The following is a 25994-nucleotide window of genomic DNA, read 5'->3' on the forward strand; positions in this document are numbered from 1 at the left end:
CTTAAAATACCCACAATTTGTACTAAATCTCACCTCTGTTCAAACTCTGAAAGTTTTAAGAATTCTGAAAATGTTTTATAAATAGGTTTTCTTAAAGAATATCGAATGAAGTTGATAGGTTCTTGAAGGCTAGAAAGGAGAAAGAGTACCAAGACGGAAAAAAGATAGAATGAGAAGATTCACTTTGAAGTTGAATAATCAGAATATCAGTGTTGTCCAATACAAGTACTCACTAGCTAACTGTGGCTACTGACTATTGAAATATAGCTAGTGCAACTGAAAAACTGAAACTGTAATTTTATTCAATTGTAACTAATTTAAACTTAAATAGCAACACGTGGCTAGTGGCTATTCTACTGACAGCCCAGCTCTAGAGCATAAAAAGAGTATGGTGTTAAAAACAGAACTATAAACAGTTTTACTTCCAACTATAAAGACTCTTGTGAAGACTAAATCATCAGCAGCAAATTTTTTTCCACTTAAAATTAAGCTCTCTTTTATCTTTATATACAGTTTTTAAAGTGTTATGGGCACTAAAGTTACTTCTAATTCTATTACATTAATTGATTCCTAAGCCAGCAGATTATCGTGATTTCATAATTTCTGCCTCCTTTTGATCATCAATCCTCTTCCCTTCTGTAACACACACACATGCGTGCATAAATCACAGGATGTTCTGGGAGAGGTTTTTAAGGGTACCTCTAGGGAAACTTGAAAAGCTGGGGCCTTTAAAAGCCTCGAATAAAAAAAAAAGAATAATTAAATGTTTTAAATGATTATGACTACCTGATAATATAACTAAAGTTTGAAATAAAGTAACAGAATGAGTGTTTTTCTTCAAAAACCTTCTCCTTAGGAGGTTATACAGTTATTTAAAAATTTCTAACATGGACTTTGAACACCAATGGCCCATCCTTAAGTCTTTCAGAAACTAGAGCCTGAAAAATTTATAAAAAGTTATTAAAATAAAAATATGAAGAATTATTTTAACTTACCTGAACTGCACAACCCAGTAAAAGTAAAAGCAACTTTTTAACTTCTTCTGTGCCTTGTTCTGAAATAAAAACAACTACTAAGTACAACATTTTACTTTAGTTCAACCCTCTTATAGTGGTAGTATTACTTCTAGAGGTGATATTCACAACTTGACCAAGGGATTAAGTTTATAAGTGCAGTGGAGAATTCAGAAAAGCAGCTCTGTGTGTGCACAATATGGTAAGAGGAATTTTGAAGGGCTGCAGTACAGACAAAACAGCTTTCAAAGCTCTGTGTGATAAAGGATGCTAACTCTAAATCCACTACTTCTCCGTAAGTCATTATACTACACCAGCATACCAAATTAGGAACCTCTACTATAGAGACGTGCCACAGCCAGCCAAAATGGTTCCTAATAGGTCTGGCTTCTCTTAGGCCTATTGGCGTTTTCTTTCTAAAACACTGACCTTATATGATTCATCTACCTATAAAATGTAAACGGCTTTCCCCTGCGTAGATTCATGAAAATCAAAACCTTAAATATCAGTTACGATGAGGCTGGTAAAATAAATGTATATAACAAGCTGCATAAAGTTTATGGTCTGTAACAGAACTGGACAGTACATTCACTGTCCAACAGCATTCAATTCAAATTTTCTTAAAACATTCAGCTGACAAAAAAAAAGTCAATTCTCTGGCCAGAATTTCACCATCAGGCCAATCTGTCTTCTCAAACATTTCCTCCTACTCTCCATGAAACAACCTACTTTCTTAGCCACACTAATCACGCTTCCCCAAATATACATACATATATACACACCACTGCCTTAACTTCTGTTACTCCCTCTGCCTGTCTTTCTTCCCTACCCTTCGTCCCTCTAATGAACTACTTACTAACCTAATCACAATCCTAAGCACAGCTCTAACATCTCTGTGTAGTCTTCCCTGACCCAACCACCAATGGTCTCCAACCCTCACTAATCTACCAACTTTAAGAATAATCAATGGCTCCATATTTTATAAGCCTTAACATTCTTACATCGCTCTACTTTGCACTAATTATTACATGATTTCCCAGTAATCTGTGTATCTCTCGCCACAACACAAGACCCTCCAGAGCATAAACCATTTTCTTTATATTCCTGGTCCCTCTAACTTGGTAAGTAATTATTAAATGCATGTGGAATTGAAACAATTCCATTCTACATACAAAATGTTTTTTACATTTTTTATTTGTATATTAAAATATTCCAGAATATCTCAAAAGAGTATCTAAACTCCTAATTCACCCCATCTAATTTGTAGTTTGCTCAATGAAAACAGCTGCTTGGATTTCGTTTTTATTTTGGTTTTATTTTTGTTTGTTTTGACTGAGGGTGAGACTGGGAATTGGAGAAGATATACTTGATTTGGGTTACATGTAGCCTGTAAGAATAAGTCCTTTGTTGAAACTGTTAGGTAGCTGCTAATTTCCCCAACTGTTCAAAAATTAAAACCCTGAACATGTCGCACTTAAAATCTGGTAAAGGGCAGAAACTTTGAAGAAAATAATTTAAATTATCTAAGAAACTGCTTCTCTTCTTTTTTCCACTCAAAAGTAGTTTAATATAAATTACAACATATCAATCAGTAAAACCTCAGATTCAAACAACTTTGGCAATGGTAGATAGTAGCTATAAAACCTAGAAATTATTTCAAAATCACTTCTTTTCTAAGGTTATGTTCTTTTAAGCTTATAACTGCTGTACTTATCTTCTATACTTGTTTATAAGACACTAAAAATCATCACAGAAAAGTATCGACTTGGTAGAGTAAAAAAAAAAACACTGGACTTAATGTAAAATGTATGTCTGATCCCATCTACGACTTACAAATATTCTGTTTCTCTATATAAAATGGAATATCACCTCCAACTTTCCCTATAGACTCACAAAAAACCTAGTGAGTTAATGGAAATTAGCAAGATCTTGGTAAGCATCATAATATTACACAAAGATAAGACTTTATTATCACATTATGCTAATTTTAATACTTACCAGAAAAGGGATTTTTGCCAATGATTAAGACATTTGGCAAAGGCATCATAATCAACTGCTGCAAAGTCTCCTATAAAAAGATACCCAAAGGTTGTTATATGGGTAATGCTGACAGGATAATTACTCAACAAGCTGTAACTTATGATTCGTGCACATCTCTGTAGGCATACTATACCTACAGAGGTATACTGCAATTAAAAAGCTTAAAAAATGTGAAAAAAAAGATGTCTAAAAAGTCTTAAATCTTTTGTAACTATAAGGTAATGAATTAAATAACTAAAATTATAATTATCAGATAGGCTTAAGTTAATAAACATATCAAATGTCCATCAAATAAGTGTCCAAGTTAAACTGGTCTAATACCTATTATTTGGAAATCTGAATTTTAGGTATTAGATAATTAAACAACTTTCCTCAATTAAAAGATCAAGTATGTGTATTCTTCCAGAGTTTTTTTGTTACTTCTCTCTGAGAGAACTAAAAAATCAACTGATAGTAAAATTAAGAAAGCTAGTTAGTTCATTAAAAATCCTATCTTATGAGTATTTCATGAAAGTGAGCTCTTCCTCAGTGACTCATTATTTCTCTCCTATCTACAATTCATGTTTTACTTCCTTTGACTTCTGTCAAATTTTTTGTGACAAGAATATATACAAATTCTGATGGTACAGGATGATTCAGAAAATTGAATGCCTCCAAATTACTCATTTTGGTTATACACTAAGTATGCATCTTCTGTTTATACTACCTCTTCTTTGAGGAAATGAGAGAACACATCATGTCTATCACTATAACTACTAACAATGACATGCTACAAAGGGTCTGGGATGAATTAGACTACAGGATTGATTAGTTTAATGTGATAATACTGAATCTTTGCAAGATTATGAAATAACTGTGAGTGTCTTTACAATTTGGCTTTCACTACACATTCAGACATAACTAGTTGCTGAGGAATAATTTTTTGTTAAGTATTCAATTCCTTCTGAATCATTCTTTACTTAATACTATGATGAGGAAGCAAATAACCATGAAGAGTTAACCTTTATTACTTTTTTAAAGATGTGTGTGTGATTCTAGATCTACAAAAGCGGTTTCCCATAGCCAGAGTGTGACATGACACCAGAGGCTAGGTAGAATTGATCTTTTATCTGTAATTTCTTTCAGATATGTATTAGAAAGTTTCAAAAAATTTCTTCAGTATTATATTTACTAGTCTTAAAAAAACTAACACCAAAAATATGCACACATTTAGAGAAAACTACATATTCAGTATGTGCATCACATTAGTAAATACAGTTAAGAATAGTAAGTGTCAAAAATTGCTAAAATCGCTTATTCCAAGGATTGATACTGAGTTTGGATATTTAATAAATGAGTTTTCCAGTTAAAAGCAAGTTATGCCAAGATAAAATATTCTATAGCCAAGTATGTAACAGCTAAATGGACTTAAAGAAATAAATTTCAAATTAATTGCAATTTTTAGTTTCCTTGCCCTAAAGCAAAATTTTCAGGACTATATCTGTACATATTTAAAAGAAAGCATAAATAAGAGAGATGCATTAAAAAAAGCAATCATTGGGCTTCCCTGGTGGCGCAGTGGTTGAGAGTCCACCTGCTGATGCAGGAGACATGGGTTCGTGCCCCAGTTCGGGAAGATCCCACATGCCGCGGAGTGGCTGGGCCCGTGAGCCATGGCTGCTGAGCCTGCACGTCCAGAGCCTGTGCTCCACAACGGGAGAGGCCACAACAGTGAGAGGCCCGCATACCACAAAAAAAAAAAAAAAAAAAAAAAAAGCAATCATTGTTTTGTTTATATCCTTTTTAGTGGAGATAATCAAAGTCAAGGCAATCTATTTTATTGATGTACCATGTAACATTCTATGTTGGCAGAGTTATAAGGAAATTGTCCAAATAGGTACTAATCTTTAATATGGTTCACCACCTCTTTCTTACATCCTCTTCCTCAGGTGGCTCCCCACTTCCTGCCTATTCTAATACCTCATTCTCTAATGCTAACTTAGTCTCTCCACAAAGATAAAAGCAATCTCATATATTCTTTCATCATATGGTACCATCAGTGACCTCCTGTGTTAATACAGTTTGCTTAACCTGTACACTATCACGTTTGATTATATTTGGATGAAGCAAATTCAAACGTACCTCTGTGTATCTAAAGATGTACTCTAGTATGGTGGAATCTGAATGCCTAGTATAGAGTACTATGGTAGAGTCAAGTCAGAAAACTTAGGCTTAAATTTCAGCTCCTTGACTTACTACATGTGTGACTTTTGCTGAGAAGGGTAAGAAGTGAAACAAAAGTGTAAAGTTTTTTTAAATGGTGGTTATTATTTTTTAACAAATTGATTTTTTTATTTTTGGCTGTGTTGGGTCTTCATTGCTATGCGCAGGCTTTCTCTAGTTGCAGCAAGCAGGGGCTGCTCTTCATTGCGGTGCACGGGCTTCTCATCGTGGAGGCTTCTCTTGTTGCAGAGCACAGGCTCTAGGCGTGCCAGCTTCAGTAGTTGTGGCATGCGGGCTCAGTAGTTGTGGCTCGCGGGTTCTAGAGCACAGGCTCAGTCGCTGTGGCGTATGGGCCCAACAGTGAGAGGCCCGCGTACCGCAAAAAAAAAAAAAAAAAATGTATAGAAAAAGAAATAATTTTAGCAATACAACAGAAAGTGGAGAAAGTTTTGAGAAAATCAGGTGAGCCACTCATTCAACAAATATTTATTGCATGTTTATTATCTGTCAGACATTATTCTAGATACTGGAAATAAAGCAATGAAGAAACAAAAATCCTTGCTTCCATGGAATTTACATTTTCGAAGGGGTAGAAAGAAAATAAGTAAATGTTTTTGGTGATAAGGGCTAACAATAAAATGAAACCAGGGAGCAAGAGGTGGAGATAAGGAGAAGGATGCAAGTTTTGAAAGATATGCAAATATTCAAATATAGAGAATTTGAGAATTTTCAAGACCACTAAAGCAAAGCTTCACTGAATTGGTAGAAAATCTATCCTGGTATGAAGACAGTCCAGAAAAATTTGCAGAACATCAATAATTAATAAAAATAAAGACAGAACAAGAAAGAACTGGTAGAGATTATCTTAATAGGAAAATAATAGAAGTGCTTTGAAAGATACAAGTCATTTCATTCCAATTATTTTTAATTGGCTTTGTATAACTTTTCTATAAAAATGGTATATTAACTATCTTTTTAGTTTTAGTTTAAAAACTTTTAAAACTGATACACAAGTTTCTGTGAATTGAAATTCATGTTGCTAAAGCACTTAAGAAAGACTATTTCAAGTTTGTGCCAGACAGACCCTGGAGACTATTCAAAGACAACTTAAACCAGGTTTCTCCTTCTTCCTACAAGTTACCCATAACACTTCCTTCACAGTAAGAACTTAAACAATACTTCTGGGAAAGGTCTCGGCTCATTTCCCTTTCTTGACTCACATTGAAGAAAATACTAAAACTAAAACTATACATTTCTAAGGTACTAAATATGGGCTTCAAAGATTTCTAGAATATACTGGAATGACAGTCTCTCCTTTGGGACTCTAAATCTGTTTTAAAAACTCAAACATAATTACATTTATCATACTATTTGTATTCAGCATTTTATCCGTGTTACTAGTGAAAAGAATTAAGACTATTTTATTATATTTTAGTAGCATGAATGATGTTAAAAGAAAAGAAAATCTGACCAAAGTATCAAAAATACTCCAAATGTTGCTTATTATAACAGATGTTAAAGAAAAACCTTAAAAAGTACCTGCTTTCTCTGGCGACTAAATTAATGGTACTAGACCTAATTTTTACTTTTACTATTAGTGACGTCAAACGTGCAAAAACTTCCTAATAAATTTATTAATTGTAAAGTGTTCTTGTCTTTTAGGCCTCAAATGATTCAGTTCATTGTTTTAATGGTGGCTGAAGAACCACCTTACTTCTTTTAGTATTTATTTAAACTGCAGCTTGTGCAGTCATACCAAACAACGGCTGCTGACAGAATTCTAAAAATGGACTAAGGTTTCTACTTGTAAACTGTGTCTCTGATAATCAAATTCACCTTCTTGCCTTCATTCACAGGAATAAAAATAACTTAAAAAAAAAAAATCAGGACTTCCCTGGTGGTGCAGTGGTTAAGAATCCGCCTGCCAATGCAGGGGACATGGGTTCAGTCCCTGATCCAGGAAGATCCCACATGCTTGTGGCAACTAAGCCTGTGAGCCACAAGTACTGAGCCTGCACGCCACAACTATTGAACCCATGTGGTGCAACTATTGAAGCCTCCGTGCCTAAAGCCCGTGCTCTGCACCACCACAGTGAGAAGCCCAAGCACTGCAATGAAGAGTAGCCCCTGCTCTACACAACTAGAGAAAGCCTGAGCACAGCAACGAAGACCCAATGCAGCCATAAATAAATAAATAAATTTCTAAAAAAAAAAAAAAAAAAATCAAAGCACCAAGGTAATTTTCCATAACAGCTATAATTTACTTATATTCTGACTTGAAAATTTTTAAATATTTATTTGCAAGACAAAAAGAGATGCTTGCTATGTATCAAGCAATTATTTGAAAAGGTCTGAATTGCCACTTAAACGTAATGAAGTGTATGTTCAACAATCTTTCTGATAATCTAAAGTTACCAGTTACTGCTCTCAAGACCTCTCACATTCACTGTCCTTATTTATCACAATCAAAATTATTTGATTTAGTTATTTACTTGTCTATTATCCCTCTACTAGATAACAGGGCCACGGCCTGTCCTGTTTATCACTATAGCTTCAATGCCTTGGCATTCAATGAAAGGCAGCAGAAAACAAGGGCAATCTGAATATTGTAATTTTTACTGAGCTTTTACATATTCCACATCATTAAAATAAAAAAGGGAAGAATACTAACACTTAAATTATCATTACTGAAAAGATTCACTGAAATAATTCCCCCCACTAACAATCATCTCAGGGTATTCTGTCAATTTTCTTCCTCCCTAAGAATCATTTTTGCAAGATGATCTTGATGCTTAACAACACATTAAAAAATAAACAAACCTGGAGACATCATACATTTGTGAATTTTAACCTACCCAAACTCACTCCTTCTGCGAGTCAGACAATCAAAATGTACAAAATATTTTACCTCAAATACTTTTTCTGAGGGGTGTATGAGATACAACAAAATACTTTTGATTGTTTGAGAAAGATTTTCAGGGAAATTTTTGGTTTTCCCAACAGTCAGGTAATTTAACAGATGACAATAACTGCACTGATTTGGCCTTTAATTTGAAATCTGTCAATATATTAAACTGGGTCATGTCTATCTTGGTTTTACACATGAAAATAAAAAATCATTTTAGTAAGTCAATTAATCATGTAAATAAGATGGATGACCTATTTCTGAAGATACCCTAGAAGTGCCTTAGAAAGATTTTATGGAAGACTATGAAGCATGAAAGGGAGCAGGTAGAGAGGGTTTGGTAAACTGGTTCAGTGGTACAAGCGGAATTTCAATGCTCAGTAATATTTTAAGTATCTGAAACTATGTTGACAAAATGTTAAGATAATCACTTCTAGCTCTAAGTTACAATAGTTCACTGATATTCAAACTTAGATTAATTAAAAGAAAAGGGTGTAAGTGGTCATCCTGCAAATGTTAATGAAATATTTACAGGTGTGTCTAAAAAATGGTGACAGTCAAGACAAATCAAATCATTAATAATAATATCATCTTGGCACTATTAACATTTGGGCTTCTCAATTTTAGCACAACTAACATTTTGGGCTGGATAATTTATTTTTAACATTGATACAATACATTTTAATATATAATCCACATTCATATTTCCACATTTTCCATCAAAATATTCTTTATACCTTTGGGGGGGAGAGATTCAGAATCCAACCAAAGATACACTGTCTCCACTTGTCACACCTCTTTAGTCTCCCTTCATCTAGAACAGCTCCTTTGCCCTTTTTAAAAAATTGTTGTCAATGACATATACATTTTCTAGAAATCAGACTTATTGAGGTGTAATGTACATGCAATAAAAATCACCAATTTTATGTGTACAATTTAATGAGTTTTGACAAATGTACACAGTTTTGAAACCACCATTTCGGTAATGATGTCAACATTTTCATTATTTCAAAAAGCTTCCCTGTGCCCCTTTGCAATCAATTCCCTCAAGTATGTTTTTGACATTCCCTCTTTTTAGAAGCACTTTATTTTGTAGGCTTTCGTGACACCACGGCTTGTCTAGTTTCCCTCCTGCATCTCCTTCTTGGTCAGCTTAGACAGTTTCTCCTTCTCTGTGAGGACAGGAATCTTATTTGTTATGTTTGCCACTTACGACCACATCCCCAGCACCTAAAACTGTGTCTGGCTCAGGAAACACTGCAAGACGTTCATCTCTTAATTTATGTAATGCTCAGCTGCCAGCTAAGTATTATCTTCATTTTATAGATGAAGACGTTAAAGCTCAAGGAAGTAATTTGTACCATTTATACAACTGCTACATAACAGAGAGCCAGGATTTAAATACACTATATAAAATACATTTTGATTATTATATCATTAATTAAATATTTCACATTATTAAATATTTCATATATGTCATATTAAAGACAAATATGCAAATATTTTAAATATCTGGACTCCAGAATTTAAGATAGATTTTTATACCACTTTGTCCCTGTGACATAAAAGTTAAGCACATCTACTGAGAGAACTATAATTCAATGTGATATAATGTTTTGGATTTGACAGGCACATGTTTGTTTGGGCTGGATAATTCTTAATCACGAGGAAATGTCCTGTGTATTGCAAGATTCTTAGGCACATTCCTGGCTTCTATCCACTAATGCCAGTAGTACTCTTAGGTACGACAACCAAAAATGTCTCTAGTCATTGCTAAATGTCCCCCAGGTGATAAAATCACCCTCCGCTAAGAACCTCTTATCTAAACCATTGAACTGATGGATTTTACAATTCCCTCATCCCCAAATATCTCTGTGACTATAACTTCATTAAATTAATATGATCACTACAAAGACAATTTCAATACCTAGCTTGGGCAGGAGGAAGACAAAGAACAAGAAAACAGTAGTTTAATAAAAGAGAATGAAACATTACTACATGCTACAACATTGATGAACCTTGAAATCATTATGCTAAATGAAAGAAGCCAGTAACAAAAGACCACATACTGTACAATTGCACTTTTATGAAATGTCTACAATAAGCAAGTCTATAGAGACAGAAAATAGATTAGCAGATGCCTAAGGCTGGGGTGGTGGTGGTGGTGATGAGTGTGTATGCAGGGTTCGGGGAAATGGGGAGTGACTGCTAACAGATACAGGGTTTCTTTTTGGGGTGATAAAAATGTTCCAAAATTGGTGGTGTAGATGGTTGTATAACTCTGTATATATACTAAAAACCACTGAATAGGACATTTTAAATGGGCTATACAGTATGTGAATTATATCTGAATAAAGTTGTTAAAAAAAAAAGCAATAGTAGACAACACAGAATTAGGCTGCACTGACAAATGCTTTAAGATTCTGATAAAGAAATCCCCTTGCCTTTTATGTCTTCTTTCCTAAGGAGTCTCACAAAATTTTCAAGAAAAACTTGCATTTCCCTAAAGAGAGTGTGAAACCAAAGATCTAACAACATTCCAGTAAGGGCAAGATTGATGAAGATTGTCAAAATGAGTCACTGCATCCCTTTATCTAGTCTTTTGTTTAATGTATCTAGAAATACTGACACAAAATAAGAATAAAAGACAAAACAGATATAACATAGAACCTAACTCACTCAAATCAAAGAGAGGAAAATGAGAGAAAGAATACAGGAAAAAAATTTTTTAAGTTTAAAAAAAACCTAGCACAGATTTTTTTTTCTGGCAATGAGGAATACTAAATATTAGAAAGAAAGGAAGGAAGGAGTTCAAAAATGCAGGATAGCTTTTTAAAAATCTTTTAAAATTTATTGACTTAGCTCAAAAGAAAATAAAAAGGTAACTGTCAAAAGATAAAACAAAATTAAAAACTGAACCCTGCAAATAAGACACAGAAGAAGCAGTTCTTCTTGGCCTTTGCTTGAGATTGAGGAGGGTTGTTTCCCTAAGAATCTGCGATAATGTGGTCCCAGTTAAAAAATACATATGTAAACACAAATACATAATTTACAAACACACAAATGCAGAAAAAGAGATCCAGAAGTACATATATTCAGGTGCTAATAATGGTAATCTCTAGGCCCTGAAATTATGTTTGTATTTTCTCATTTTTTCTAGTTTTCTATATACAGCATACAAGTATGCTTCTACAATAATATAAAGCTGCTTAAAATAAATTAAATGAAAAGTGTTTCAGGCTTGGCCACACAAAAGGAAACAAATCCTCTCTAAAGCAATGCATCCTTGGCTCAGACCCAGAAGTATTTTCCCACAGATAAATTTCCCCCCACAAAATGAGCTCACAATTAACACACATACACACACACACACACACACACACACACACACACACACACTGCCACAACAGCTACCACCACGAGAAACAGCAAGCAGAAAACAAAGGGCAGATTCAGATCCCCATAGATCTGATTTCAGATTTTGTAATTATCCAACATAAAATAAAAAATAGACATTTAAAAAATTTCTGAAGAGATAAAGGAAGGAAAAAATTTTAAAAGGATGATTAATAAACAAAATGAAAAGGCAGATGAACCAAAAAGAACTTCTACAAATGAAAGCTATGATTACTGAGAGGCAAAACTTAATCAGTGGGTTAAACAGAAGATATGAGGGGCAAATTATCAAACTGCAGAGATAGTCTTGAAAAAAAATACTCAGGATGTAGCACAAGACTGTAAACTGTAATGTAAAAGAAAGTTTAATAAGCATGGAGGATAGAGTAGGAAAGTCTAATATACACATAATAAAAATATCTGAGGAATATCAGATTAATAGAAAAGAAGCAATATTAGAAGAGACAGTAGTAGCAGCCAGGAGAGAGAAAAAGACAGTTTAACCTAAGAACAAATATTTGACTGATAGCTGGTTTCTCCAAAACAAAAAGGACTCCAGAGAGAGAAGGTAAAAATCTGCAAAACACTGAGAGAAAAGTAATTGTTAACCTAAAACTACATACCCAATAAAATTACCTTGCAAGAACAAGGGTGAAATAAAGGCATTTTCAGACAGACATTGATAAACTTTACTATCAACAAACCTTCTCTAAACAAACAATCAAAAGATGACTTCGGTAAGAAAATAATACCAAAGGCAGGTCTGAGATAACAAAAGAAAACCATGAGGAGGAAAAAAAGGAAAACATGTAGCTTGATCTAAAAGAACACTGATTTGATTTATTTAACAGTACTTTCAATATTTAATTTATGGGGTTTAAAAACAGAACTAAAATACAAAATAAGAACAGCTTAAGGGCTTCCCTGGTGGTGCAGTGGTTGAGAGTCCGCCTGCTGATGCAGGGGACACGGGTTCATGCCCCGGTCCGGGAAGATCCCACATGCCACAGAGCGGCTGGGCCCGTGAGCCATGGCCACTGAGCCTGCGCGTCCGGAGCCTGTGCTCCACCATGGGAGAGGCCACAACAGTGAGAGGCCCACATACCGCAAAAAAAAAAAAAAAAAAAAAAAAATCCACCTGCCAATGCAGATGACACAGGTTCAAGCCCTGGTCTGGGAATATTCCACACGCCACAGACAACTAAGCCCGTGCGCCACAACTACTGAAGCCTGCACGCCCTAGAGCCCGCACACCACAACTACTGAGCCTGCGTGCTGCAACTACTGAAGCCCACACGCCTAGAGCCCGTACTCTGCAACAACAGAAGCCACTGCAATGAAAGCCCGTACACCACAATGAAGAGATGCCCCCACTCCTTGCAACTAGAGAAAGCCCGCGCACAGCAACAAAGACCCAACACAGCCAAAAATAAAATAAAATTAAATTAAAAAAAAAATGCTCATGTTCAAACTCTGAAATATGCATCCAATTTAAGTTTAAAAAAGGAATAAAAAGTATACTGTTCAAAGGCAAAATTCTAGTAGGCTAACAAAGTGTTGCACTATATAAATTCTCAGGAAATTAAAAAAATTTTTAATTCATAAAATACAAAACTTATCTGTAAATTAGATAATTATGAAGTGCATGCTTGCATCTTTAACACTGCATAAGAAATAAACTGTGTTATTACTACTCAACCTCCAGCAAACAGACCAGTATCTGATATATAATAAGCATTTAGTATATACTAGGTCATCGATACTAAACAACACAAAAATGTGAATATGCAAGGAGTTATTAAAATACTAGATTAAAAAAAGAACCACTTACCTGGTAATAAAATTTTATCTGTCTCACCAAAATGGATAGATTATGAATTCTAAGTGAGGCATCATTGTTGACTTTTTTATTTACTCTCTGACTCTCCGATTTAGGATTACTGTAAGAAATAAAAAAAGAAATACTTTAAAAGTTATATTGAAATATACCTATCAACTTATAGATGACTAAAAATAATCATATAATACATTTTTTCTTTAAACAAACTGTGTATTCATCTTCATTAACAGATGAACTAAAAGGACATATGATTACTCTGACATGTATTCTGTGCTTTAAATTGATATAAATGCATCTGATATTTCAAAGACAGTGGCAAAATGTAAGTCAGATGTTGCCCTTCATTCTCATTTAGTCTCTCCACCTTCCTGCAATGAATAACATTTTATTCCTTTTGAGTATATATATTTCCACAACCCAAAATAAATCTATTTAAATCAAGAATGTAAAATATAGGCTGATAACCAATAAATGTTGTATCTTCTCACTGGAAAATGGAGACTATATTTGAGTGGGCAATGTCCCTGAGAAATTAAAGAGTGGAGTGATGACACAAGAGAACACGCTTATCTTGGGTAAACTTTGTAGATTCAATAAAAGCAAAGGGGGGCTTCCCTGGTGGCACAGTGGTTGGGAGTCCGCCTGCCGATGCAGGGGACGTGGGTTCGTGCCCCGGTCCGGGAGGAGCCCACATGTCGCGGAGCGGCTAGGCCCGTGAGCCATGGCTGCTGAGCCTGTGCGTCCGGAGCCTGTGCTCCGCAAGGGGAGAGGCCACAACAGTGAGAGACCCGCGTACAGCAAAAACAAAAACAAAAACAAAGGGTTGAATGAGTTTGAAGTAGCAGAAACTGAACAAGAATAATAGGTAGGACACCATTAAGAATGAGAAATTCAGTGACACCAAAAACAAAGGCAACAAAAGCAAAAATAAACAAGCGTGACTAACATCAAACTAAAAAGCTTCTGGACAGCGATGTATACAATCAACAAAATGAAAAGGTAAACTACTGAGTGGGAGAAAATATTTGCAAATCATATATCCAATGGGGTTAATGTCCAAAATACACAAAGTATTCATACAACTCAATAGCAAAAAAAAAAAAAAATCTGATTTTAAAATGGGCAGAGGAACTGAATAGGCATTTTTCCAAAAAAGACATACAAATGGCCAACAGGTACCTGAAAAGGTGCTCAACATCACTAATAATCAGGAAAATGCAAATCAGAACCACAAAGAGCCTCACACCTGTTGGAATGGCAATCATCAAAAAGACAAGACATAAGTGCTGGTGAGGATGTGGAGAAAATGGACCCCTTGTGCTCTGCTGTTGAGAATGTACTGATGCAACCACTGTGGAGGTTCCTCAAAAACTTAAAAATAGAACTAACATATGATCTAGCAATCCCACTTTGGGTATATAAGCCAAAGGAAGTAAACAGGATCTCAAAGAGGTACTGACACTCCCACATTCACTGCAGCATTATTTGCAATAGCCAAGATATGGAAACAACCCAAATGTCCTTCAACAGATAAACGGATAAAAAACATAGGAAATATATATATTTATATATATATATATATACACACACACACACATACACAAACATACACATGTATATATAGAGAGAGACAGAGAGAAGAATATTATTCAGACATGAGAAAGAAGGAAATCCTGCCATTTGTGAAAACATGGATGAAACTTGAGGGCATCATGCTAAGTGAAATAAGCCAGAAAGAGAAAAATACTATATATTCTTACTTATATGTAGAATCTAAAAAAAAAGTCAAACTCATAGAAACAGAGAGTAGAAAAGCAGTTGCCTGCGTCTGGGAGCGGGGGAGTTGGGTGGGAATATGGAGAGGTTGAAAAAAGGATACAAACTTTCAGCTACAAGATGAATAAGGCCTAAAGATCTAATGTAAGACATGGTAACTACTGTATTATATAATTGAAATTTATTAAGAGTGTAGAACTTAAATGTTCACACATACACACACAAAGGTAAAAATGTGAGGTGATGGACATGTTAATTAGCTAGATGGTGGGAATCCATTCACATGTATACATACATCAAACCACCACTATATACACTTTAAGTATATTACAATTTTATTTGTCAACTATATGTCAATAAAGCTGAAGAAAATTTAAATTTTTAATTAAAATTTTTTTTTAAAGAATGGGAAATTTAAGTAAAACTGGTGGCACCAGAACAGAAGGGTAAGTTAATGCCAGAACATAAGTAAGGATGATCTAGCTCCTCATTAGGACAAGGAGAGCAAACTAGAAAAAGACATTGCCAGGTGAAATGGCAGACAGTAAATCAGGATTCCCTATGCAAGGGCTGAGTGCATAGTATTATAAAGCAGAAACCTAAGAAGTTGCTGGGACAGAGTACTATCCTACGACTTTAAATGCAGGCACGTCCACGCGAGAATGCAGAGAAGTAAAGAAATTGACACCTATCCAATAGAGAATAGGAACTGAACAGAAACCTCTCATTCCTTAATCCCTTCCTTTTTCTACACTGTCTACTGCACTCCTAATGCCTTCAGTTCCTTCCCTAGACAGCACTTTATGGTGCTTTATTTCAGCAATTCTTCTGTTTTTGTGGGCTATATTTATCAATATTTATTTACTGTATTAGAAAATAAAACAGAAAATTTCACAATTATTTGTTTACTTATTAACTCATTAAAAAAAGAATAAACCTATTACATGCTTACAAATACCAAACCAAAAAAAATTTTAGTGAGAAGACTGGCATTGTTTCACTATTTTTACAAATCTCTTTAATATCTGGTTTAACTTAAGAGGCTGATGTTCATCTTTGCTTCTGCATTCAATCTACTGTTTGTGTTATTTTGGTTCATGTATATGAAGAAAAAAATCAGCTTCACATGGATATTTACTTGGAAGTAGGAAACTCCTATGGACCCTCTGAAAGGATTCTCAAACCATACTCTGAGAACTATTGCTTTTACTTCAACTATTCTCTTGCCAGCCCTCCCAACAATGATCCTTCTGTCCTTTGATCACATTCATGCTGTCAATCCCTGACACTGGATCAGCTCAACCATCTACACTGAGATTGCTCATAGTACTAAGTGAGAAAATAATACAACTAAACTCAGCTAAAAGATCAAATAGGAAGGAATAGTTAGTACCAGATTTGCCCTTTTGCCATCAAGAATTAGAAAACTGGACAAAACATACAAAATAACTATTTTCAGACTTCGAACAGCAAGTAATGCAAGACTGTAATCCCTGGCGAAGCAGTAAGGTACTTTCCAGAATGAGGTATAAGGAGGGGTAGCCCACGTCTCTCTGAACTTGAAGAGACAAAGTTTGGAGTTCAAGGGAGTTAAAGAACACCAGACACAAGAGAGCTATACAAACAAAAAGCTCCCAAAATATGCCCTTAAGATTTTGGCTAAATACAAAGTTATACATATGTACCCTGAAACTCCAGGAGGCTGAGCAGAGTACAAGCACAGAAAAGCTGGAAGCTAAACAACACCCAAAGCTCACAAAGTGCAGAGGAATTTAAGCTCCGACCAGCCAGAGTAAACACCTAGAGCATTAGTAGAGACCTCAGAAGAGTCATGTCTTGGAACTAAACTAGCAGTTAAGTAAAAGCTATTCCAGAAGCTCCCTAACAAAGCTGTTAAAACAAGCACTGAAAGGATCAAGCTGGGAATTCCCTGGCTGTCCAGTGGTTGGGACTCTGTGCTTCCGCTGCAGGGGACATGAGTTCAATCCCTGGTCAGGGAACTAAGATCCCGCGTGCCATGCAGCATGGCCAAAAAAACAAAACAAAAAGGGATTAAGCTGATTGCAAGTAACTTGACAACCTGCCAAAACAAAATTCAACACTGCTTAAAGAACAAGATCCAGACACCACAATGTAATAATCACAATGTCCAATATAAAATAAAAAATTACTAGACATGCAAAGAAGCAAAAAAAAAAAAAAAAGTGATTTGTAACCAGGAAAGATAATGGAAACAATTAATAGAAACAGATCCAGAAATGAAAGAGACCATGGAAAGAGTAGGCAAGAATTTCAAAGCAGCTGTTATGAATATACTAAAGGACTTAAAAAAACAAACATTATGTGGAGAAAAATGTAAACTACTTTTTAAAAACCCAAATGGAACTTCTAAAGCTAAAATATACAGTATCTGAAATGAAAAATTCATTGCATATGCTTAACAGAAGATAGGAAACTATAACAAAAGATTAGTGAACTTGAATACACAGGAAAAAAAAATTCCAGGGCTTCCCTGGTGGCGCAGTGGTTGAGAGTCCGCCTGCCGATGCAGGGGACACAGGTTCGTGCCCCGGTCCGGGAAGATCCCACATGCCGCGGATCGGCTGGGCCCATGAGCCATGGTCACTGAGCCTGCGCGTCCAGAGCCTGTGCTCTGCAACGGGAGAGGCCACAGCAGTGAGAGGCCCACGTACTGAAAAAAAAAAAAAAAAAAAAAAAAAAAAAATTCCAAAGCGCACAGAGGAAAAAAAAAAAAAAAACCTGAAAGACACTAAATGACCTATGGGGCAATATCAGACTTACAGAAAAGTTGCACGGACAAGTACAGCCTTTTTCCTAAATCACCTGAGAATTGCTGACCTGATACCACAAATATTTTGGTATTTATCTTGTACAAACACATATAACTATCAAAATTGGGAAATTAACAATTATACAGTTATTATAATCCAATCTTTAGAATCTATTCAAGTTTGTTGTTCCAAATAGGAATGGATTTATAGGAAAAGGATCTAGTTCAGTACCACACTTTGCATTCACTAATCTGAATTGCAATCTTTAGTCTCTTTCAGCTGGAACAGTTTCTATCTTTCCTTGAAATTCATGACCTAGACACTTTAAAAGGTTACAGGCCAGTACTTTCATAGAATGTCCTTCAATTGGGTTTGTCTGATTAAATCGTATATTACTCATAATTAAGTTCAGGTTATGTATCTGTGACAGGAAAAATATAGAAGAGATGCTCTGATCTTCTCCAATTCATCCTAAGAGGTGGTACATGATTTCAATTTAGCCCATTACTGATGATATTCACTTTTATCATTTGACTAAACTGGTATCTGCCACTTTTCTCCATTATAGTTACTATTTTCCTCTTGTAATTATTATTTTGTGAAGACATACTTTGAAACTATGTCAATAATCTGATATTCACCTATCTTCAATTTACTTATGCGTGTGTTTGTTTGTTTACATCAGTATACGCTCATCGTTCCCCATAATTATCAGTTGATCAAAATCTATTACTATAATTACATTTATAACTACCATAGATTGCCTTTTCATTTTGTTGACTGTTTCCTTTATTGCACATAGGTTTTTTAGCTTAATGCAACCCTATTTGTCTATTTTTGCTTTTGGTGCTGTGCTTTTGGGATCATATCCATCGAGTCCTTTTTCAAAACCACTTTATAATTTTCTCTAGGAAGGCCTTTTATTAGCTATAGTCTTAAATACCTTCTAGTTTTTGCTGTTAGTGTGAATGTAATATTTTTAAAATATATTTGCTAGTAGGTTACTACTGATATGTAAATGCAATCAATTTTTGTGTATTGCTCTTATCTTTAGAAACCCTGCTAAACTCTAACAAGTTGTTTGTTGGTACTCTTGCAGGTTCTCTTGAATAAAATTTTTAGTTTTTCCATATTGATAATCAATTATCCCAACATCAATTACTGAAGAGCTTATTGTTTCCCACTGATCTCTATGATCATACTAGATTCCCATGTAAGTGTGGATACACTTTTGGAGTCTATTCTGTTCCTTTAACCCATTTGTCTATTCCTATATCATTAAAACCTTCTAAATATTACTATACCTTTATTAGCATCTTGATTCTATTAGAGCAATTCCCTCTCTTTTGTTTTTGCTTTCTAAACTGTCCTGCTTAAAATAAATAAATAAATAACAAGTAAATTGTCCTGCTTAGTCATACATGCTGCTCTTTTCTATGAATGTTAGGATATTTATAAGATTCTATGAAAAAGCTTGTTGAGATTTATTAGGATTTTATTTAAAATATTAATTTGATAAAGACTGACATTTGCATTAGTAAAATTTTAAAATTTCCCCCCAAATGTCTTTACATTTAAGTAGGATTTTTTTTCCTCCTTGGGTTTTTGTTTGTGAAATAGATTTTTTTTCTATCACATTGGCTACCTGGTCATTGCTAGTGTATAACAGGAAAACTGTAGTTTTTGTATATTGCACTTCTGATTGAAAACCTTTCAAAATTTATTCAGTTCATTTTCTTGGATTTTCTCAGTAAAAAAAATACTGTCAGCAAATGACAGTTTTATCTCCTCCTTTCCAATCGTACATCTCATTTCTGTTTCTTTACTTACTGTATTAACAAATAATAATGGAGATAAGAGCTATCCTTTATCTTGTTCACAAATTTCATGCTTTTAATGTTTTCCCATGAATGCATAATGTTCACTGTAATTTTCTTTTTTTTTTTTTTTTTTTTTAGCTACGCGGGCCTCTCACTGTTGTGGCGTCTCCCATTGCGGAACACAGGCTCCGGACGTGCAGGCTCAGCAGCCATGGCTCACGGGCCCAGCCGCTCCGCAGCATGTGGGATCCTCCCGGACCGGGGCACGAACCCGTGTCCCCTGCATCGGCAGGCGGACTCTCAACCACTGCGCCACCAAGGAAGCCCTGTAATTTTCTGATGAATACCTTTCTTCAAATTAAGTTCCCTCCTATTCCTATCCAATATCTTAACTGGTGCTGAATTTTTCCTACATCTACTCCCATCTGATTCTTCTCATTTAATATGTTAATGTAGTGAATTACATTGTTGCCTTTTTAACACTGAATCATCCTTACAATCCTAGACTATTTACTCCATCAGCCCCACCCCACAGTATAACAACTAATCCCCGTTTTTGGTACATCATTCTATCATGGGTCTTCCAATACTAATTGCCTTTATGCCTCTCACTTTCTCACTAGAATGTAAGCTCCCTGATAGCAGAGACCTTATCTTATTCTCTAAAAATTAGCATATATCCTAACCAAATGTTTGAATAAATAAAAAGAATAAATGATCTGAGACCAAGCACAGTGTTTTAAAAATTGTTGCTTACTATTAAGAGTTATGGGGGCTTCCCTGGTGGCGCTGTGGTTGAGAATCTGTCTGCTAATGCAGGGGACTCGGGTTCGAGCCCTGGTCTGGGAGGATCCCACATGCCGCGGAGCAACTGGACCCGTGAGCCACAACTACCGAGCCTGCGCGTCTGGAGCCTGTGCTCCGCAACAAGAGAGGCTGCGATAGTGAGAGGCCCGCACACCACGATGAAGAGTGGCCCCCACTTGCCACAACTAGAGAAAGCCCTCGCACAGAAACAAAGACCCAACACAGCAAAAATAAATAAATGAACTAATAAACTTCTACCCCCAACATCTAAAAAAAAAAAAAAAAGAGTTATGAAATGACATTCTCCAAGCTAAAAACTCATTTGGCAGTCTGGACTAGACACTCCCTACTAAGTTTGTGTCCCAAAGATCAGTTGAGTAACAAGAGTCCTAAACCACAATTTGAGATGTACAGAACAAGCAAGAATAATAGTAAAGTGAGTTAAATCCAACTTGTGACTGATTTATACTTAAAGCAAATAATGAGTAATGAATTGCCCAAAGCAAATGGCAGTATAAGTGGAAAAGTGGGTCTCTTAGGTAAAGGTATCACCCAGAACTAGTAACTTACAAAAATAAGGACACTACACTGCAGCAGTCAGATCACGTGTCATGGCAGAGAAAAGACAACAGAGTGGTCAGAAGGTCATGGTTAAAAATTCAGAGAGCTGAAGGGAAAATCCTGTTTTATGTAATCAACCTGGTACATGTTCTGTCAGTAAGTTAAATCCTCATTGAGTACATACGGTGGCTATATTACTTAATGTATAAGAGCTTAGTTTAGTCATGCTATCATTGTGGAGAAAAGTATGTTTGTAACTGGGAAAAGAGAGTAGGAATAACCCTAGTAAAAATGTTACATATACTACAGTTATGTAAATTTCATTTGGAATCACAGACATTCAGTAAATATCTTTTCTCTCTAGTCTTCTTCCATCTTTTTATTTCTATTTTCCTTATTCTATATTTGAATTCCTTTAAATTACCTCTCACCCATGACTATCTCCTAAATGATAACATTTAGATCTAAAAAATACTTTAGAGATTATCTAGTTTCACTGTAAATCAGAAAATTGAAGTCCAAAGTAGTAATTTGCCTAGGCTCTTACAACTTTTTCTCTTTACTCTCTCTCCTTCAACCTTTTCTCTTATCATTCAGGACAACAAAGAAAAGACAGAAAGAAAAAGGTTTCGGTAATGATATCTATAAAATGCACGTATACAATAAATCATTGTTTTTATTATATTGTTTGAGCATATTCCTAATTGTTTTCATAGTGATTAATCAAACTAAAGAATATTCATTTCCTTCCCCCCTCCAGTTCATTACAGTAATATTTTATTAAGAAACCTAGGTAAAAAAAAAAAAAAAAGAAACCTAGGTAGTGGGCTTCCCTGGTGGCACAGTGGTTGAGAGTCCGCCAGCCGATGCAGGGGACACGGGTTCGTGCCCCAGTCCGGTAAGATCTCACATGCTGTGGAGCGGCTGGGCCCGTGAGCCATGGCTGCTGAGCCTGCGCGTCCGGAGTCTGTGCTCCGCAACGGGACAGGCCACAACAGTGAGAGGCCCGCGTACCACACACACACACAAAAAAACCTAGGTATTTAATCCTGATGACAAAGATTTTAGTTTTGATATTACTACTGAAGAGGTATATAAACTAAAAAAACTGTACAAGTTTACAGTGCAAGCCCATTGTTACATGACAATATATAATTTGGATTATACTTTGGAATGGATATGTAACATCCCAATAAACACATGTGATTTCATTCCCACTTTAATAAATTTTATAATGTAAATATTATCTTTGCCCTGACAGAATTGTTACCAAGCTTCTCTGTGCTCTTAAAGTGATTTTTTAAATTAAATCCTAAAGTTTCTTTTAAAATTTTATGTCCAACATTCCTCAAATGACATTTCAAAATTTATTCAGTTGCCAGAAAGGCCTATAGTCTCCTTTGCATAAAACTCTTCTAAGAATTAGCAAGTTTTAAGAATTTAGAACTTTGGTTTGTTCAAAATCTTCTATGAATGTTTTTTTACAAAAAAAAAATCTGTAAGTTTTATGTTAAGTTTCTTCAGCCTCCGAGAAAGTTTGTTTATAACAATTAAAACAACTCTGAATATAAAAAGAGGGAACAGTTCAGCTTTTATATACTAAGGATATCAGATGAAATTACTTTAGAAATCTGGGAAAAAAGTAACTGCTAAGCACTCTAGGTATGGACCTAGAGAGCAACAAACCTTCGATTACTAGGCTTGGGTTTCCCATTTGATTCACGCTTAACTTGGGTTAGGGTCATACTGACATATGATAGGATCATGAAAACAGGCCCTTTGACCCCAAGAACATGATCTCTTTATGTGAGAAGGACTTCCCTCAGGTGAAACTGCCTGAAAAGTCTTAATCTCAACTCCCATGAAAAACAGTTGAACATTTAAGGATGGATTTACTGAAAATTATGCAAATCAAGAAAATTAGTAACTTTATGGGACTTCCCTGGTGGCACAGTGGTTAAGAATCCGCCTGTCAATGCAGGGGTCACGGGTTCGATCCCTGGTCTGGGAAGATCCCACATGTCACAGAACAACTAAGCCTGTGCGCCACAACTACAGAGCCTGCGCTCTAGAGCCCACGAGCCACAACTACTGAGCCCTCATGCCACAACTACTAAAGCCCGAATGCCTAGAGCCCATGCTCTGCAACAAGAGAAGCCACCACAATGAGAAGCCCGTGCACGGCAACGAAGAGTAGCCCCCACTCACCACAACTAGAGAAAGCCTGCATGCAGCAACAAAGACCCAAAGCAGCCAAAAAAAAAAAAATTCCAGGATAAAGAAAATTAGTAACTTTAGGAAAGTACTATTTTTTTAAAAAAGAAAAACGTAATAATGATACACTACCTGCCTCTGAAGGAAACATTATATGTGAATACTGATTACTGATTTAACTAAATTTATAATAAAGAAACAAATTAGAAGGACAGGGTAAGAAAATAAAGAGATGGGACATAAAAAAGGCTAAAATCTCACCTACCATTATCAGGAAGTCAGTAGATAATGCCTAAAAGGGATAAACCAAGAAATACTAGGGTAAAAAAATAAAATAAAAACTAGGGTAGGCATTTTTTCACTATATTTGGGGCTAAGTGACAGAAGAAACTGCTAAAAAAAAAGTTAAAAGTTTTTACTCTGGGGAACAGAACTGAGATGTAATAAGTTAGGGCAGGGATTGCTGTTTTTCATTATGAACGTTTTGGTATTAACTAATTCTTTTAACCATGTAAAACATTTTTTTAAAGAGGGAAAAGACACCCACAAAAAATTCTGTTTCATGAAACCTGTCTATTTCATTTACTTCTAGGGAAAAATATGAGGCTATATATGCAAGATTCAATGCTAGAGACTGAGGGTCGTAAGATGTGTGAGACTATGCCTAAGAAAATAAAACAATATAAAACATTTCTTCTGTAAAAAGTATGCATTTTATGTAAATACAGAAAGCACTCCATTCCTGCATGTATTTTAAGGTTTATTTCTTTACACAGTAAAAGTTCCAGTACAGAAATTTAAACACACTTGGTATGAGTCCAGAGTTCTCTAAAAAGAAATTGTAGTCTACTCAGTATTCTAAATATCCTGTCTTTTCTTCATGTTTAATATTTAAAATGCTCAACAAAGATTAATTCAGAATAGACAATCATAATAATGAAACTTTGTTTAAGCTCGTTTTGAAAGCATACTTTTTTTAAAAAAAAGACTTTATCTTTGGAAAGAACTTTTTTTAAAATAAAAGATGAGCTATTGAATGATACACATGTGATAGGTGAGCAAGTACCTTTCTAATTATATACAACTATTTCTAAGCCAACATAATCTCAAATTGACCATTTCCTCTTATAAGATGAAAACTGAAAAATGCTTTAGAGGCAAATAGCCCAGCAATATAGCTCAAATCTGTCCAACCAGAAGTTAAATGCAACATGGCAGTAAAAGACAGCCTCAAGCAATTTCACATTTATAAATGACCTACTTATGACAAGATACATTAATTTCAATAAACAGGCTATAGTATTATCTACCACTGTATACAGTAATTTTTAAATTAGAGTAAAAGAGGAAGGAAAAGACAGTAATTCTGCAACACTAATATTCTGAGATTTGGTCCTTATATAACCAAGGATTATGTCTTTACTTATTTATTGACTAATATCTATGAGAAACAGAAATCTGATAGTTTTAATGGCTTTATGCTCTTCTACCCAGACTTCAAACCTCTTATGTATCCTCTTGAACCATCTGTTTAGTGTTGGTGCTTAACAACTACATGTGCTCATGTTTTTGATAATGCCATTCTAATTTAAAGCTAGTTGTATACAGGGCTTTTAAAACATTTTTTGAGATATTTTATATTATGAAATATATAACTGCATAGTATTTACATGTCACCTCGAAACATTTTGAAATAAGTAAGTTATTTGCATATCTGACTTCAAACGTACATATACCAATATGATAGCTTTATGAAAAATTATTAACTGGGTAAATATCATCACATTTAGGGTTATCCAAGTAGTAACATATCAGGGGAATAAGTGGTTTTAAAAAAGTATCCCTTCACCTTAGTAGTATCTCCCCCTTCTCACAAGCTCAATCATTGTGCATGATGGCCAACAGGCCAACAATAAAACCTAATATTAATATATAATCTTTTAAATATCTACAAAATATTTTCACATATGTTAACTAATTTGATCTTCATAATGACTGAATAGTCATTCTTGGAGAGGTATGTGCTACATAATTACCACATAGACATTATGGACACAGCCCAACCCCCTCTGTACATCCTCATAATTTAAGATACATAATTTAAGATTCGAAAGTTGAAGAAATATCTGACATTTTCTAGTTAGCCCAAGATTTAGCTAGCAGTACAGCATGATATTCACTGATTTAACAGTGAATAAACAGAACTAATGATTTGATTTAAAAATTGCAAATGGGGGCTTCCCTGGTGGTGCAGTGGTTGAGAGCCCGCCTGCCGTTACAGGGGACACGGGTTCATGCCCCGGTCCAGGAAGGTCCCACATGCTGCGGAGCGGCTGGGCCCGTGAGCCATGGCCGCTGAGCCTGCGCATCCGGAGCCTGTGCTCTGCAACGGGAGAGGCCACAACACTGAGAGGCCCGCATACCGCAAAAAAAAAAAAAAAAATGCAAATGGATACAAATAGAATAAAAATCCAATACACTTAACTCTGGTTTTATCTGAATTGGATAAAATGACTAAAGATCTACCCTTTACTTCTTAGAATGAGCCAACATGAACCCTTCAAAAATTAGTTTTTGAAGTTTCTAACTTTTCGGTCTGAAGACCTCTTTCACTCGTTTTTTAAAAAG

General features: G+C 35.2%; 1 protein-coding gene across 5 annotated transcripts in view; it reads right to left on the reverse strand.

Moving 5' to 3' along the window:
• Positions 1 to 25994, reverse strand: part of CCDC88A (coiled-coil domain containing 88A) — a 125952-nt gene that overhangs the window by 81772 nt on the left and 18186 nt on the right. For all 5 annotated transcript variants that reach the window (XM_032652632.1, XM_032652633.1, XM_032652631.1 and 2 more), the window contains exons 3-5: positions 13388 to 13496; positions 3012 to 3081; positions 996 to 1054 (exon numbers count right to left, since the gene is read on the reverse strand). In XM_032652632.1, coding sequence (XP_032508523.1) covers positions 996 to 1054; positions 3012 to 3081; positions 13388 to 13496 — 238 coding nt within the window. The remainder of the gene's footprint in view (positions 1 to 995; positions 1055 to 3011; positions 3082 to 13387; positions 13497 to 25994) is intronic.

Source organism: Phocoena sinus, chromosome 13, assembly GCF_008692025.1.
Source record: "Phocoena sinus isolate mPhoSin1 chromosome 13, mPhoSin1.pri, whole genome shotgun sequence".
Lineage (NCBI taxonomy): Eukaryota > Metazoa > Chordata > Mammalia > Artiodactyla > Phocoenidae > Phocoena > Phocoena sinus.